Source organism: Watersipora subatra, chromosome 1 (genome assembly GCF_963576615.1).
Source record: "Watersipora subatra chromosome 1, tzWatSuba1.1, whole genome shotgun sequence".
In the NCBI taxonomy this organism is placed as follows: Eukaryota; Metazoa; Bryozoa; class Gymnolaemata; order Cheilostomatida; family Watersiporidae; genus Watersipora; species Watersipora subatra.
In genome coordinates, this window is record NC_088708.1 from 78,525,154 (window position 1) to 78,543,270 (window position 18,117).

Here is an 18,117-nt window from a genome sequence, read left to right on the forward strand (position 1 = left end):
TTTTTTCGTGAATTGCGCAAGACTTAATGGTTCTATTCTCTGTCGCTCGGCATTTCGTTTGCCGGTCTTAATTTTGATATAATTAAGGCTTGTCAAGTTTTAATAACGATTTTGGGCTGAATTAATCTGTCTATTTATGTATAATTCGATCAAATGGGTAAGGTTTAGGAAATTTTCTACAAATAATAAAGACTTGGTAAGATATTTAAATAGGTTTATATCTGTTTTGTATCGTTATTATACTTAAACGACTCCATTGAAAATTGGTTAAATTTGTTGATGAGATTTCGACACAAGGGTTTGCGACGGCTGTTGATGAATAATTTTCGTGAGTTGTGTGCACATATGCATTTATCATAAATCTCCCAAACAATCGCTTCGCTCGTGTTTGGTCGTGGGATGATAAATTTCAATATATAAATGAATATATCTATGTTCATGTATACAGTTTTTAGTGAAATCTGTGTTACTTATTTAGTGTATATACTTTTATGTGTTTTGAAATTTTGTGCAGTCCAAAGTAAAGAGAAAGCTCTATATACTTATATAGGGCCAGTTAAAGAATAAGTGAAATAGATTCTACTAAAATGGCTCCACTCTACAATTTGTTTCTAGCAATTGCACAAGCCTGAAGCAAATTGTACCACAAATCCATTTTAGTAAAACTCAACATTACTTATTTTATTACTAGCTTCATACATAGTATATCGGTTCTCTCTTTGGGTTTGTCTATGAGGAATCACATAGAATTATATATACATGTATATATGTGCCAATCGAACGCAATTATCCACAAACCTAAAGACTTGTACCATCAGTATTGCTTCAACGGTGATTGTAGGTGTGGATACTTTTCCCAGGAGTTTGTTTCATGCTATTTAAGGAACCAGTACAGACCATGTAGAAGGTGAGACATTTTCTACACAACTATGATATGGGAGCCCATAAACTAAACAGCGGGTACTCCCATACTAGTTTTCACTATGACCTTATATGAATGCGGAAAGCATTAGGCCTGCTGGTAACCTTATAGAATTTTCATTGGCATATCATGCAAGGATTGACAACACTTGCTATTTGCTTACAAGCAGCATAGAGAGAACACTGTAATAGAGAGATCTACTGTAACCAGAACTGCTGTGCCATTTTATCATTGCTGTATACTTCTTGGTGTTTTGCTGAAAGGATATATTTTCAATATGTGATCTTTCATTTTTGGTATGTGACAGGTATTAGCACGTATATTCAACGATGTACACATAGTACTGTTTCTAGTTCAGTACCGTTCAGTCATACTAGTTCAGTCATACCTCCACATACCAGCTTATTACGTTTCTGAGCCGAGGTCGTATGTCAATTATCTCATATCTCAAACCAATTTCTCCTAAATATAAAATAACTAAATACAAATTAATCTGTTGAATCTCTATGAAAAAACAGCTAAAATGAGATAATACAATGGAAAGACGTGTTTTAACTGCTCTAATTCACCACCTACGCTCACAAAATAACAAATACCTATCTAGTGGTTATGATCTAGAATAGAATGTAACATTATTATGTACAGTACCGTATGGAGCCACTACCTTTGAGACAGATGGTAGCGGTTAAAGATAGTGTAAGAGAGACTTGACAGGGGCATGTTTGGTATGTTAGACTTGACAGGGGCATGTTTGGTATGTTAGACTTGACAGGGGCATGTTTGGTATGTTAGACTTGACAGGGGCGTGTTTGGTATGTTAGACTTGACAGGGGCATGTTTGGTATGTTAGACTTGACAGGGGCGTGTTTGGTATGTTAGACTTGACAGGGGCGTGTTTGGTATGTTAGACTTGACAGGGGCATGTTTGGTATGTTAGACTTGACAGGGGCATGTTTGGTATGTTAGACTTGACAGGGGCGTGTTTGGTATGTTAGACTTGACAGGGGCATGTTTGGTATGTTAGACTTGACAGGGGCATGTTTTGTCACGTAACGTAACATAAACTTTAAATTGAACTTAAATGTACTTAACTTACTCACTCACTATTCTTACGCTGCATTAAACTCTCATTTTGTTTTCATTTTCAGCTTTTTACTTTTCTTCTGGCTCTTTTTGACTCGTTTTCATGAGTCACTTTTCGAAAGTCGCCTCTCTCATACTTGGCCACCGGCGGCTGCACCGAGAATTGGCTAGTATGCTTATATCTCAAATTTGTCCCGTATCTGAAGGCAAAAGTGTACTCCGAATTTTCCTTGTATTTAAAATTTTTCATATGTTTGGGCACGGCATATCGAAGTATGACTGTATTCGATGTGATTGCGCCGAAGTGCGGAATGCGTACTTTGTTTGTGTTTCCTTATCTTAATGTGTATTTTAATTTATTGCATTATTGCGTAATTGTTATTGCAGCTGCTCCTAGTTGATATGAGACACTCATTTCTCTGTTAGCCACCTTAAGCGTATGGTTTATGACCTTCACACTCCACTAAGAGACTTCACACATCCTTATTCTTGCTCTTCACTACAAAATGACTGGAGGCTGTTGAGCTTTATTTCTTTGTTGATTGTACATGCGGAGCCATCTATCCAACTACTTGATGTGTCATGCTGGTAACATTTGTAACCCTCTAAAGGAATAGCGGAAAAACTCAACCGCTTAGATTTCTCATAAGTTGTTATCTCTGTATAGATGTCAGCCAATACGAGAAGCCGTACTTCGTCAGAGTCTTCCAAGGCGAGTGGAGCGATGCAACATACCATGTCACCTAGACTCCCCAGAAAGTCTCGCCAACCCGCTGCCTTTAGTTCAACGAGCAAACTCGACAGCCCCGGCAGTCTTCAGGTAAAATTATCTCAAATGTGTTTTACACATTTCACTTTATTTGTCTTAGCTCAGTTTATTGGCTGTAAAGCTGGGTAGGAGGTGAAATAACTGGGCAAAGCTGAGTAATATATCCTATGCTATTCATTAGGCAGCAATGATAGGCCCGCGGCATCCTCTCCTTACACATTCATTGATTTTTCAAGTGGAAGATTGGACAGTTCATATCATTGAATATAGCCGGTGTTGTGTGAGCTATCGCTGGGTGCCTCTGCATCAGCTCTATGCTCATGTCTGCCTTGGCTATGGTCGTCATGTCTGTTGTACACAACATTGGCCTAGCTCCAGACCTACTTGTGTAGGATCCCTACTTGTCGCTCCGCACGAGCTCTTATCACACTTCCTGTACGACCATGCATTTGTTTATAGCGTATGTATGTATGCTGTGCCTTGTCGTGACATTGCTGTGTAAGCTAATCTCACTTCCTTCCTTTTAGCATCTATACTCCTTCTTTTCAAAAGTAAGTACAAATTTGATAGTGTTTACACACGAGCATGGTTGCCAGTGCTGAGGGGGCCATACTTGACAATAGTATAACTACATGTAAAGCACACTGTCTCGCTATAGGCAACTCTTCGTGCTGACTGGTCTCTGCTTTTGCTCAGCATAAATAAACATATTTCAGCCGTTAACATGAGATAGGTGGAAGGTTTCTACAAAACATTCTATAGCATTTGCATCTAGAAATATTTTTTTTGTGTAATGAGTTTTCTATCAGTGTGAAGATTGTTTCATCCTATAGAATTTCTTTAACTGTCTGTATTACAATGCTATGCTGGGTAACTGTTTATATCATGTTACCTGAAAATCAATTACCAATTACCTAAAAACTTAGTTAATACGGTAAGCTAGAACTGCTGTTTGAAAACTCACCAATGAAAACTGCATGAGCACACGGAGTGCTAGAGTTCTTCCCTGTGATGAAATAGAGGGACTATGAACACCAGACTACAATAAACTGCCCACTAACTATTTCACTTAGAACTAAGGCTACTCTAACAACCCAGGTATTGCTGCTTCTCATTGGTGCTACGAGCTCTCATTACGCTGTGTAATCAACATTGACACACACTTGCCACTACTTGCCACGACTTCTGAGGAGTCAACATTTACCCATTAACAAGGGGGATAATAAATATTCAAGCATTTGTAATGATACTGGGTCTGTTAGTTGGGTAACATGAACTGAATAGTTCAGTGAACAATTAGTTATAATTCAATCACGTTTCTTCTTTCATTTAATCATTTTTGTTGGGTGAAAAGTTTACGGAAAAAATTTCTCTGCAGTACATTGTTGTGATAAATATTGAATACCTCTCATTAGGTATTATTGGGTGAAAAGTGATATCTTATATCATGACATCTTATATTATACTATCTCATGGTATCTTATATCAGACTATATCATGGTATCTTATATCAGACTATATCATGGTATCTTATATCAGACTATCTCATGGTATCTTATATCAGACTATATCATGGTATCTTATATCAGATTATATCATGGTATCTTATATCAGACTATCTCACGGTATCTTATATCAGACTATATCATGGTATCTTATATCAGACTATCTCATTGTATCTTATATCAGATTATCTCATGGTATCTTATATCAGACTATATCATGGTATCTTATATCAGACTATATCATGGTATCTTATATCAGATCATCTCATGGTATCTTATATCAGACTATCTCATGGTATCTTCTATCAGACTATCTCATGGTATCTTATTTCAGACTATCTCACGGTATCTTATATCAGACTATCTCATGGTATCTTATATCAGACTATCTCATGGTATCTTATATCAGACTATCTCATGGTATCTTATATCAGACTATATCATGGTATCTTATATCAGACTATCTCATTGTATCTTATATCAGATTATCTCATGGTATCTTATATCAGACTATCTCATGGTATCTTAAATCAGACTATCTTATGGTATCTCATATCCGGCTATCTCATAGTATTTTGTGTGAGACCGACCAAATATAAAATTGACCCGCATTGAAATATATTGTTTAAAACGCAAAATATATATTTTTTTTACTGCAAGCGCAATTGTGTCTGAAAGAGCTGTCCGTATAACTAGTAGTCATGTAAAACTGGGATTAGGCGCTTAGACTGGAATTCAGCCCAGCAGGCTGGACATATTGACTGAGGTTGACCAACAAAAGGTCAACTCTTGAGTCCGTAACAACATAATACATAATATGTTAGATACTATGCTCATCATTTCCTGCACGGGTCTGGTCGTTCTCTGCATAGTCCCAAGAGTCTCATAGAGCGCTCATGCTGCTTTCTACTAGCTCTATCTTTTCCCGTTTTGGTCTTTAATCATCGCCTCTAGCCAGCTGCTCGAGGTGTTAGCACCCAGACTGTCGTGTGCTAGAGTGGCGTATCCTCAGTTGCCACGCTGCTGCAGCTTTGAGTGCATGATGCTAGGCGCACCCGAATGGCGCTCTTGCGTGCGCCTTTTACTTACATATTCTTTTCTTGTCCAGATGGATCAAGATGGACGCATCAGTCCTATAACCTTGACCTCGCCGTCCAGCTCGCCATACACGTCGAGGCTGCATAAGCGGGACAAGGCATATGCGGACAAGTATGGATCGCTGGACATTCGTCAATCACATGAAAATAAACCGAGGGATAAGTTCAGCTCCCTCGATCGGTCAGCTGCCATGAGTCGCTACGGCTACCGTGATCAAAGGGACCGATCTGTTGAGCGTAGTGGCACCGGAGACTATACAACCAGGTCATCAAGTCTGCAGAGAAACCGCTCCCTCGACAGAGACTATCCGCTCGTTTCTTTGAGCATGAGGTCTCTCGCTGACGGGGTGTTTGACCCCGCTGACCCTGAGACAGCCTCGGATCTCCGGTGAGTCTAATTACTATATAGCTGTCATGCAGCTTAATTGGCATCAATTCAAAACTCATCATTGTCTGTGGTGTTATAGGCAGCTTCTGGGGAAGCAGTGCCGGAGAGAGTTATGTACGGTGAAGGCTCAGGCCTTGTTCACATTTGTTTTGTAACACTCTGCTATGGGTAGGATGGCCAAATCAAGTTTGCAATGAGACCGAATACCTAGTCGTTGTTAGAAGTAAGCACAGCTTAGATATGCATTACAAACCTTGCACTGGTTTTGTCTGAATGTATCGGAGGTTGTAGATATCAACTCATCGTTGGCCAACAGTTTGTAGTAGTTGCATTGTTTAATTTATTGCGGCAAACATTATGTCCATCATAATGTTATGTAACAGTTGCCCTCGCAGGACTAGACAATGCCTACTGCTCTCTCCAGGCCTAAATCAGCTGCTAGCATATCGATCTCATTTAGCTATGGAGGATGATGCGCTCACATACTAAACTTACTCGCTGTCATGTTATTCTCCATAGATGATCGACGTGATAAAATCTAGGTGATTTCCTTTGTTGTCATCGTCAGTCTGATTCAGGATAGAACACACTTCTATCAAGTTTATGATATGTAGTATTTGTAACGCTGCCGATATGAAGTAAATACAGAGGATTTCGTCCACACATGTCAGCGAGTCGAGACGGCACCCAAGTAAGACGGTGTAAAGTAGGCTATGAGCACCCAAGGTATTATCTTCAGTAGTCAACTCCTACAGCTGGCTAATCTTGATATCCTGCAACCCTATAGAATGGTTGGCTGATCCACCTGTTATTGTTGTCCACCGGTCTACACTGTTTGCTTGTTGTCTAGTGAAATATTATTCAGCTGACTTTGGCATCTGATGGCATGCTTTACAGGTATCAGCAGAGTCAAAGCAGCATGCTTATACTCAGTCTGCAGACACAGCTAGTCGACCTCAACAAGGACTATACGATATCTCAGCGTGAATTGGAGCAAAGCAAGAGCCAACTCAATTCATACATAGCAAGTGTCAAGACTTTCTGGTCTCCCGAGCTAAAGAAGGAGCGTGCATTACGGAAAGAAGAGACACAAAAATTTCAAAAAACTCAGGAAATGTTGTCATCAGCGCAACATGAAAAACAGGTGAGACGGTGAGAGAAATTGAACGGTTACCATACCCGGGGTCGAGTAGTAGTAAGGGCCATTACGGGTAAAATTACCCTATTCCTATACATATATGGGTGAGATGGTAGAAGGAATGGTTAGATAACAACAGATACAAGTGAGATGGTAGGAGTTAAAATCTGTTGTAGGGGAGGAGTAGAATTATAAAGTTGTGGTAGAGGAGGAAAAGAGGTATAGAGCTGTGGTAGAGGAGGAATAGAGTTATAAAGCTGTGGTAGAGGAGGAATAGAGGTATAGAGCTGTGGTAGAGGAGGAATAGAGATATAGAGCTGTGGTAGAGGAGGAATAGAGTTATAGAGCTGTGGTAGAGGAGGAATAGAGGTATAGAGCTGTGGGAGAGGAGGAATAGAGGTATAGAGCTGTGGTAGAGGAGGAATAGAGGTATAGAGCTGTGGGAGAGGAGGAATAGAGGTATAGAGCTGTGGGAGAGGAGGAATAGAGGTATAGAGCTGTGGTAGAGGAGGAATAGAGGTATAGAGCTGTGGTAGAGGAGGAATAGAGATATAGAGCTGTGGTAGAGGAGGAATAGAGTTATAGAGCTGTGGTAGAGGAGGAATAGAGATATAGAGCTGTGATAGAGGAGGAATAGAGTTATAAAGCTGTGGTAGAGGAGGAATAGAGGTATAGAGCTGTGGTAGAGGAGGAATAGAGATATAGAGCTGTGGTAGAGGAGGAATAGAGGTATAGAGCTGTGGTAGAGGAGGAATAGAGATATAAAGCTGTTGTAGAGGAGGAATAGAGATATAGAGCTGTGGTAGAGGAGGAATAGAGATATAAAGCTGTTGTAGAGGAGGAATAGAGATATAAAGCTGTTGTAGAGTAGGTATAGAGATATAGAGTTGTTGTAGAGGAGGAATAGAGATATAGAGCTGTGGTAGAGGAGGAATAGAGGTATAGAGCTGTGGTAGAGGAGGAATAGAGTTATAGAGCTGTGGTAGAGGAGGAATAGAGTTATAGAGCTGTGATAGAGGAGGAATAGAGTTATAGAGCTGTGGTAGAGGAGGAATAGAGGTATAGAGCTGTGGTAGAGGAGGAATAGAGATATAGAGCTGTGGTAGAGGAGGAATAGAGATATAAAGCTGTTGTAGAGTAGGTATAGAGATATAGAGTTGTTGTAGAGGAGGAATAGAGGTATAGAGCTGTGGTAGAGGAGGAATAGAGATATAGAGCTGTGGTAGAGGAGGAATAGAGTTATAGAGCTGTGGTAGAGGAGGAATAGAGTTATAGAGCTGTGATAGAGGAGGAATAGAGATATAAAGCTGTTGTAGAGTAGGTATAGAGATATAGAGTTGTTGTAGAGGAGGAATAGAGGTATAGAGCTGTGGTAGAGGAGGAATAGAGATATAGAGCTGTGGTAGAGGAGGAATAGAGTTATAGAGCTGTGGTAGAGGAGGAATAGAGTTATAGAGCTGTGATAGAGGAGGAATAGAGTTATAGAGCTGTGGTAGAGGAGGAATAGAGGTATAGAGCTGTGGTAGAGGAGGAATAGAGATATAGAGCTGTGGTAGAGGAGGAATAGAGTTATAGAGCTGTGGTAGAGGAGGAATAGAGTTATAGAGCTGTGGTAGAGGAGGAATAGAGTTATAGAGCTGTGATAGAGGAGGAATAGAGATATAGAGCTGTGGTAGAGGAGGAATAGAGTTATAGAGCTGTTGTAGAGGAGGAATAGAGATATAGAGCTGTGATAGAGGAGGAATAGAGTTATAGAGCTGTTGTAGAGGAGGAATAGAGATATAGAGCTGTTGTAGAGGAGGAATAGAGTTATAGAGCTGTGGTAGAGGAGGAATAGAGTTATAGAGCTGTGGTAGAGGAGGAATAGAGATATAGAGCTGTGGTAGAGGAGGAATAGAGTTATAGAGCTGTGGTAGAGGAGGAATAGAGTTATAGAGCTGTGGTAGAGGAGGAATAGAGTTATAGAGCTGTGATAGAGGAGGAATAGAGTTATAGAGCTGTGGTAGAGGAGGAATAGAGTTATAGAGCTGTGGTAGAGGAGGAATAGAGTTATAGAGCTGTGATAGAGGAGGAATAGAGATATAGAGCTGTGGTAGAGGAGGAATAGAGTTATAGAGCTGTGATAGAGGAGGAATAGAGTTATAGAGCTGTGGTAGAGGAGGAATAGAGTTATAGAGCTGTGGTAGAGGAGGAATAGAGTTATAGAGCTGTGATAGAGGAGGAATAGAGTTATAAAGTTGTGGTAGAGGAGGAATAGAGTTATAGAGCTGTGGTAGAGGAGGAATAGAGTTATAGAGCTGTGGTAGAGGAGGAATAGAGTTATAGAGCTGTGGTAGAGGAGGAATAGAGATATAGAGCTGTGGTAGAGGAGGAATAGAGTTATAGAGCTGTGGTAGAGGAGGAATAGAGTTATAGAGCTGTGGTAGAGGAGGAATAGAGATATAGAGCTGTGGTAGAGGAGGAATAGAGTTATAGAGCTGTGATAGAGGAGGAATAGAGTTATAGAGCTGTGGTAGAGGAGGAATAGAGTTATAGAGCTGTGGTAGAGGAGGAATAGAGTTATAGAGCTGTGATAGAGGAGGAATAGAGTTATAAAGTTGTGGTAGAGGAGGAATAGAGTTATAGAGCTGTGGTAGAGGAGGAATAGAGTTATAGAGCTGTGGTAGAGGAGGAATAGAGTTATAGAGCTGTGATAGAGGAGGAATAGAGTTATAGAGCTGTGGTAGAGGAGGAATAGAGTTATAGAGCTGTGGTAGAGGAGGAATAGAGGTATAGAGCTGTGATAGAGGAGGAATAGAGATATAGAGCTGTGGTAGAGGAGAAATAGAGGTATAGGGCTGTGATAGAGGAGGAATAGAGTTATAGAGCTGTGGTAGAGGAGGAATAGAGGTATAGGGCTGTTGTAGAGAAGGAATAGAGTTATAAAGCTGTGGTACATGTAGATGTACAGAGCTGGGGTGGAGATAAGCATATACGTGCTTCTAAGCTCACATCTAAATAAGTAACATGAAGGGACTCAGTTTCAATTAGCCTCTCCCAAGCAGCCCTTTCATTTCATCTCCCTAATTGGCTTATGTACTTGCAAGTGGTTATGTCTAGGCAGTGGCTATAAAATTGCAAGCAATACCTGCCCATAGTTGATTAGCTTAAACAGTTATACTTCCTGGAGCAGTGTTTACGCTATCTAACTTCAACTTCAGTTTGTGTCAAATCTCATAGATATATACCTTCATGTGATCAATTAGGCACATATACCTTCATGTGATCAACTAGGAATATATACCTTCATGTGATCAACTAGGTACATATATCTTCATGCGATCAACTAGGCATACATACCTTCATGTGATCAACTAGGCACATATACCTTCATGTGATCAATTAGGCACATATACCTTCATGTGATCAACTAGGCACATATACCTTCATGTGATCAACTAGGCATACATACCTTCATGTGACCAACTAGGCACATATACCTTCATGTGATCAACTAGGCATAGATACCTTCATGTGATCAACTAGGCACATATACCTTCATGTGATCAACTAGGTACATATACCTTCATGTGATCAACTAGGTACATATATCTTCATGTGATCAACTAGGCACATATACCTTCATGTGATCAACTAGGCACACATACCTTCATGTGATCAACTAGGCACATATACCTTCATGTGTTCAACTAGGCATACATACCTTCATGTGATCAACTAGGTACATATACCTCCATGTGATCAACTAGGCATACATACCTTCATGTGATCAACTAGGCATACATACCTTCATGTGATCAACTAGGCATACATACATGTACCTTCATGTGATCAACTAGGTACATATACCTTCGTGTGATCACTACTATCAACTACTATCAACCTGTTATCTGGATAATTCTCATGTATGATTGGCATTTAAAGTTCTCCTTTCCTCAGGAAAATTTAGGAGTTTAGCTGGAGAAAGTTTTGGTGGTCATATTTAACTGATTTGGTCTGTGCAAAGGGTAGCATGATCTTATACAGTTCTGCTACATAGCAGTCATGTATAGTCCCAGTGTCAGTACAAACATGGATAGCAGTCATGTATAGTCCCAGTGTCAGTACAAACATGGATAGCAGTCATGTATAGTCCCAGTGTCAGTACAAACATGGATAGCAGTCATGTATAGTCCCAGTGTCAGTACAAACATGGATAGCAGTCATGTATAGTCCCAGTGTCAGTACAAACATGGATAGCAGTCATGTATAGTCCCAGTGTCAGTACAAACATGGATAGCAGTCATGTATAGTCCCAGTGTCAGTACAAACATGGTAGGACTAAGGCTGTTGGTTTAATAGTTGTCTATTCCTGTAATAGTTGTCTATTCCTGAAACTTACTGAAACATGTTGTTTGACCACAGGTTGCCATAGCAAAGTTACAAAATGCCGAAGAACGACTAACTTTACAAGGTATTAGGGACTCCAGTTGTTCTCCGGTCTCTGTTATCTCCCAACACCGAGAGGAGGACAGACAAGAGAAGGTAGCCTTCACCCGCAGTTGTGTGGTGTAATATTGTATATGACCCAAACAATTGTATGTTCACTGAATGAAATACCATATTACGTATCAGATGTCTTGAACACTGCATGACATAATACACTCTGTGAAATACCCAGCATACTAGTGAATATATGCCGTGGTAGACAACTTATTAATTCGCTTTTTCTTTTAAATAAACATGTTTGTTGGCACTAGATGGTTGACATATTTTCATGTCTAGTGGTATGGGCATGCTTGTGTAATTACAATTATGTTAACTCCTCTAGTGTTATAAGTCTCATAACTAAGCAATGTTTATTCTGTAGTTAGTATAATATGGAGTCATTGTGTTCAGAGGTTAGAAATTTTGTATTAGAGTATAGAACCAGCTACTCTCTTCAGTTATGGTACAAGTGAGTCATTGTCTGCTCTGGTCTACCTAGGCAAGCTTTGAGTTGAAATATATGGGTTCATGCATGGGTATGTTCGCATACTTGTAAACTTGTTGGTTCATGAAATATTTGCATAAATCCTCGTGTATTCTTGCTAACAATTATTATCACTTACATGTTTAAAATTTAGTATGAAACATTGTTTTCTTCAATATTAATTTACCTAAAATCATTTAATTGGATTTATATAAGATTGGTGTAAAAGTTCATATTTTTGTTACTCTGTAATATTTATAGGCGTCCAGCTTTCGTTTTTCTAAAGTTTAATAATGTCTTTTATATTAAAGGATAGTCTCTGTGTGGCTGTGACCTATGATAGCTATTTTTGCATTTAAGATTGTATTTACACCAGCAAGGTCAAGGTTTCTGTGTTATAAACAGGAACTGCGCATTTTACAAAGTACAGTCACTGAAATGGAACAGCGAATAGAGCTGCAGAAGAAGACTCTGGCAGCGAGAGATGCGAGCATAAACAAGCTCGTAGAAATGCTTCAGGTTGGTTTGTCTAACGGGCTCTAGTTATAGTTGCAGGCATAGATAGAGGTGTAAAATGACACTCCTAGCAGTCTCCCTGTAAATTTATATTATGTGAGTGGATGTGTACTGGCACAGCCATTCCTGTTTCTCTTATACCCTTTGTGTGTTTCCTGCGTAGGCCACTGCCATGCTGTCTTATACTTTTATTGTCTAGACCAAAAACATACCGATAGAGACAATACTGAACAGTGAGGCAGAGAAGGACGACCTGAGGAGTGAAATAGGCAGGTTGCAGCATCAACTGTCCAGTGCTGAGAATGATACAAAGAACGCTGTTGAAGAATCGAGCAAATTACAGCGGGTATTTATTTGTTTAGTACTGTATTCATTCCCCTACTCCACCTCACTCGTATCTCTTACTTCGTGGTGAGTCAGCGGCGGTCTCACTAGCGCTATGCTTCCATAACGCAGTCGATACACAAGTTAACGCTGTCCGCTAAACAAAAACGGTAAAAGTCAAGCGAGCTTCGTTACTCGCAAATTTTCACCGAATGTTTCACGGTCGCGAAAGATAAAAACGACACTTGCGAATGATGCACAAGAAAGTGCCGCCTGCAAGCTATTCCATTTTAAATGTTTAACACACTTCAGCTGTTCTTTTTTTATTTGAGGGGTTCCAAATGCGCCGCATTAATCCAACAAAGCGCTTGCGTTAATCCTCAACATACTAATGTACATTTATGTAACACTTATTGCACGGTAACTCAACGTGTGCACAACTCCAAATCTGCATCATTCGCAGAATGGAACCGTAGTGTAGGACTCTCCCAGAAAATGCAGTAACCTTTACTTAGCCTGTATCCATTGTTCGAGTACTTGCTAGGTAATGCCTGTGTACCGGGTAGTTGACAGTGTGATTATGACAACATGAGGCTTGCTGTTATTTTGCTGATATCGCAGAGCCCATAAGCATTCTCTCTGAAATCAGACAATAATACTAGGAAGAGTATCACTGGTGGTGACTGTCTCTCATGAAATCACTCTTATGGGTATAATATGAGTTTATCTCTGAGACTTTAGAGTGGCAGACAGAATCAATCAGTGACTCCTCTTCAGTTGTTTGCTAGCATTGTTTGAAGCCACTGTAATTAACTCACGTAATGCAGTTGTATCTCTATTGTTCTCTTTCTCTATTCGGTCTATTGTGTCAAATAGAATCGCTACTGGCTACCCATAGATTGCTATAATAACACCAGCATTACATATTATCGTAATAATCCTCTCGCTAATTAACTTCCATTGAAATCTCTAAAGAGATTATCTCATTGGCTTTCAATTGTTTTGGATAATATAATAACTAGCGCCGATTTTGTTCATTCCTAAAGCGAATCCACAGCTGGCAAGATGAATGTATTCTTACAGGTTTGTTACATTCTATTCTTGAAATTGTTCATGTTTTATAGGCTTATAGTGAGATGTCAACATTACTTAGCATTACTTAACATTACTTACCTAGTTTCATTTGATATCAAGTCTATTCATCAAGTCTAGCTACTTATTTACTTCTTGTAAGATGTATCTATATACCAGCTTCAACCTGTGCTCATCACCAATACGATTGGTTATCAACAATCCCCATTGACAATTACCGTCAAATCTCTATTTGAACGCCATGGCGTTGTATTTTTTAACCCTTCCCCTATAATGGCATTTTATTAGCGGTGACGTTCTAATAGAGAGTGGCGCTGTATTTTTTGACTAGCTCGTCAGAGTTTTGGGAAAATAAATTCCGAACAAAAAACGGGTGAAGCTATGCTGTTGTCACCTATATTTTGCACTCTCCCTTGTGTGAAGCAACATTAATGCTGTCAGGCCCAGAATTTTCACTAAACTGTTTTTCATATACGTCAGAGTATCAAACCAAGTTAAGCAAGGAACAGACTACTTTTACCCAAAATATTGGCAGGATGCAGTTATCAATTATTTCGATAGTGTGCCTTTAAAAGTTTAGAAAAAACCATAAAGCTTTGGAGTTGGAAAACAGACTTCGATACGCCATAACAATGAATGCTATTGCGTCGTATGGTGTTCCTTGAGAGTATTCTCATCTATCATCAAATGCTTCAAGTTTTTAGGTCAGATTGTGAACCACATTATGGATGATTCTGAAGACAATGAATCGGATTTAGACCTTGGTGACTTTGAATAAGAGTGTAGTTCTGATGATTGTGATGATCGATCTTTCTCAGTTACACCATTAATGCCATTGCAACGACTACAACATCAACGAAAAAATTAATTGTTGATCTAACCGAGTCATTATTAATTTATTAGTACCATTTTGCGGACACCTTTCTACTGATCATTTGCTATTATGGGTTCGTAAAGATTAAAAAATGTCAGTGGCGGTCAAATAGAGGTGGCGTTCAATTAAAGAGTGGTGCTGTATTTCTCAACCCTTCTCCAATAGTGGCGTTGTATTAGAGGTGGCGTTCAAATGAAGGTGGCTTTCAATTAAAGGTGGCGTTCGAATAGAGGTTTTACGATATGTTTTTAATAAAATAGTAGCTCCTCAGTGAACACATTGTATATTACTGTATATTTTATTGTCATTTGCTGCAGCAACTGTCCAACCTAAAGATGGAGTTGAGTCAGGCTCACTCGAGCGTGAGCCAGGCAAACCGGCAGAGCAAGAACCTGGATGATGTTCAGTCACTGCTAGACATGAAGGTTTGGTGCTCTACCTATAACTTGTTGACCTTACTAGTATTGTCACTGCCGCCGCCTGCTGCAGCCTAGCACACGCTGTGCCTTCCAAGTTTTCCTTTCAATGCCTTTTCCATTTGACTGTCAGCCAGAGAAGAATGATGGAAGTGTTTATCTGGTAGTTGCCATTATTAAGTACACTGTATCTACATGTAGCATTCGCACTAACATGAGTTGACAGCAGTAGATTGTAGTCTAATAATCATAGTACACATGATAAAACAAGAGAACATGATAGCTCGCTGTAGCTTGCGTGTCTGTTTGTTATGTGTAAGTGTTAAGTATAGGTATATGTAAGGCTTATTGCAAAATAGTACATGGTGTATCTATGTATGTGTTACATATGTACACACGAGGGTTGGGTACATATGGCAGTTGGTTAGACTTCACAGTTGGCTACATGCGGCAGTATGCTACATGCGGCAGTATGCTACATGCGGCAGTATGCTACATGCGCCAGTTGACTACTTGCGATAGTTGGCTACATGCGACAGTTGGCTACATTTGACAGTTGGCTACATGCGATAGTTGGCTACATGTGACAGTTGGCTACATGTGACAGTTACTTTCCATTTCATTCTTTGACTCTAACATTGCCAGAATACTAGAATCTCGGAGCTGGAGAAGGAACTTCAGAGCCTTGAGAAACAAGTGGATGAAATTAGAAACAGCAGCAGTGAGCAAGTGAGTGAAGAGAAACGACATATAGAGGCTCTCCACAGCCATGAACAGGTTCTCAAGTCTAAGGTGAGTGCATAACTCCTGGCCAATTCAGCATTTAGTACCACTCGGTGTGGTGACAACTCCAAGTTATGTAGTTTATTTTAAGTAATTTGTAACTTGCCGGTCTGCCCTTCATGCAGCTCCTAATTTATCACAGCTATGCGACAGCGTCAGCATATAACCGTTGTCATTGTTGACATGCATATGACCTTTGCCTCTGGAAGCAATTTTTACTGATTTACCAGCTCTACTTGTACAATACTCGGTGCATTATTTGTTATGAATGACAAGCACATTTTGAGTGTATGTAAAAAGAGGAATTTGTCCTTGAATAATTAGTTGAAAATTTATGACTGCCTTTTTGTAAATAATTTCATGTTTTGCTGAGACGCAAAATAGCTAAAAAACAATTAAACAGCTAGAACTCTGTCACACATTGCAGTGTATTCTATTCATGTGCAGCCAGTACACTACAGTGTATTCTATTCATATGTAGCCAGTACACTACAGTGTATTCTATTCATATGCAGCCAGTACACTACAGTGTATTCTATTCATATGTAGCTGGAAAACCTAAAGCTCGAGTGCTCTAGTAAATCGACGGAGATCTGCTCTCTTCAGTCTCGGATAGACTCGATACAAAGTCAGCGTAGTGACCTTGAGCAGCACATCGACATCTTGAAGCAGCAGCTGCAGACCAAGGATGCCAACATTGATCTAGTCAAAAATGAGGTGCGGATCATTTCAGTAGGACATCTTTCAATCTTTCAACTTTGCAGCGCGAAACATAATTAGAATACGCCCTTATTCATAATTTGCATGTTTTATTACAATAACTGAGCTTTTACTGATGACCAGCAGTGGACATCCTTCTGCCCTAAATTGACCGATTTGTTTTCAGCTTTGTCAAATGTTAAGTGGTTCAAGTGGGCTGCTGACAGTCTTATATTGCGCCTGTCAGCGCTGTGCTCGATGTAAAATAACTGCATGAAACATGAGCTTAGCAAACAAATGCCAACTTAACACTAGACAACATTTAAATAGACAATTCATAAGAATATCAGTGATTCTAAAGGATTACTGAGTAAATTATAGTAAAAGCGTGTATCATGATGAAAACCTTTCTTCTGGTCATTAACACAAGAGATTAAATTAATTTTTCTTTTTTGTGAATGGATTATAAATTGACGAGCTGACTACAAAGAACTGCTTGCAGCAGAGCCCTATCGCTGAAACAAAGTTTCATTCTGTTGTTGCAGACATTCGCTGTCTGACATAATTTCCTTGTATTTACTAAACCAGTTTGCTATTGCGAGTTGCTTCAGCCTAGTTTATACTGCTTATACTATCATTCGTTTAAGATATTATGTAGAGGTTGTTGTGTTTGCAGGCATTGGCTAAAAAGTGCATTTTTCTGTTAAAAGTTAAATATTTCAAACTTGAAAATATTTGTTGTTTATACGCTATAATTGAAACTGCATTGGCGTAATGTTTTGGAAATGCCTTAAGAATTTCATGAAGTGACTTTTTTAAACAAATACAATGGAACCTCGGTTCTTGAACATAATCTGTTCCAGAAGTTTGTTCGAAAACCGAGTTGTTCCGAAACAATTATTCCCATTAGAATTAATGTATGTAAATTTTAATCCTTTCAAAGTCGAAAAAAAAACTTTGGTAAAGTATTATTTTAATATTACCACCATAAACTGTACTGTATACTACATTCTATAAACTACTATATACTACATACTATAAACTGTACTGTATACTACATACTATAAACTATACTGTATTCTACATACTATAAACTGTACCTTATACTACATACTATAAACTGTACTGTATACTACATACTATAAACTGTACTGTATACTACATACTATAAACTGTACTGTATACTACATACTATAAACTGTACCTTATACTACATACTATAAACTGTACTGTATACTACATACTATAAACTGTACTGTATACTACATACTATAAACTGTACTGTATTCTACATACTATAAACTGTATCTTATACTACATACTATAAACTGTACTGTATACTACATACTATAAACTGTACTGTATACTACATACTATAAACTGTACTGTATACTTCATACTATAAACTATACTGCATACTACATACTATAAATCAAAACTGGTATATATATAGACTGTGTTTAATTTTAATGAAAGATTTTCTATCTATTAGCATGAAAAAAGAAAACAAAAAGTGAAAATTTCGTACATTTTGCTCTTAAAAAATCGAAAACATGCTAA

General features: G+C 38.9%; 1 protein-coding gene across 2 annotated transcripts in view; it reads left to right on the forward strand.

Moving 5' to 3' along the window:
- LOC137385304 (ELKS/Rab6-interacting/CAST family member 1-like) overlaps positions 1–18,117 on the forward strand; it is a 29,077-nt gene that overhangs the window by 1,980 nt on the left and 8,980 nt on the right. Inside the window, exons 2-12 of one of the 2 annotated variants that reach the window (XM_068071743.1) lie at positions 842–907; positions 2,673–2,825; positions 3,302–3,325; positions 5,388–5,764; positions 6,662–6,908; positions 11,307–11,426; positions 12,259–12,372; positions 12,569–12,715; positions 14,977–15,084; positions 15,721–15,867; positions 16,408–16,575. In XM_068071743.1, coding sequence (XP_067927844.1) covers positions 2,673–2,825; positions 3,302–3,325; positions 5,388–5,764; positions 6,662–6,908; positions 11,307–11,426; positions 12,259–12,372; positions 12,569–12,715; positions 14,977–15,084; positions 15,721–15,867; positions 16,408–16,575 — 1,605 coding nt within the window. In that variant the 5' untranslated portion in view covers positions 842–907. The remainder of the gene's footprint in view (positions 1–841; positions 908–2,672; positions 2,826–3,301; positions 3,326–5,387; positions 5,765–6,661; positions 6,909–11,306; positions 11,427–12,258; positions 12,373–12,568; positions 12,716–14,976; positions 15,085–15,720; positions 15,868–16,407; positions 16,576–18,117) is intronic. The other variant, XM_068071744.1, reaches the window with a different exon arrangement.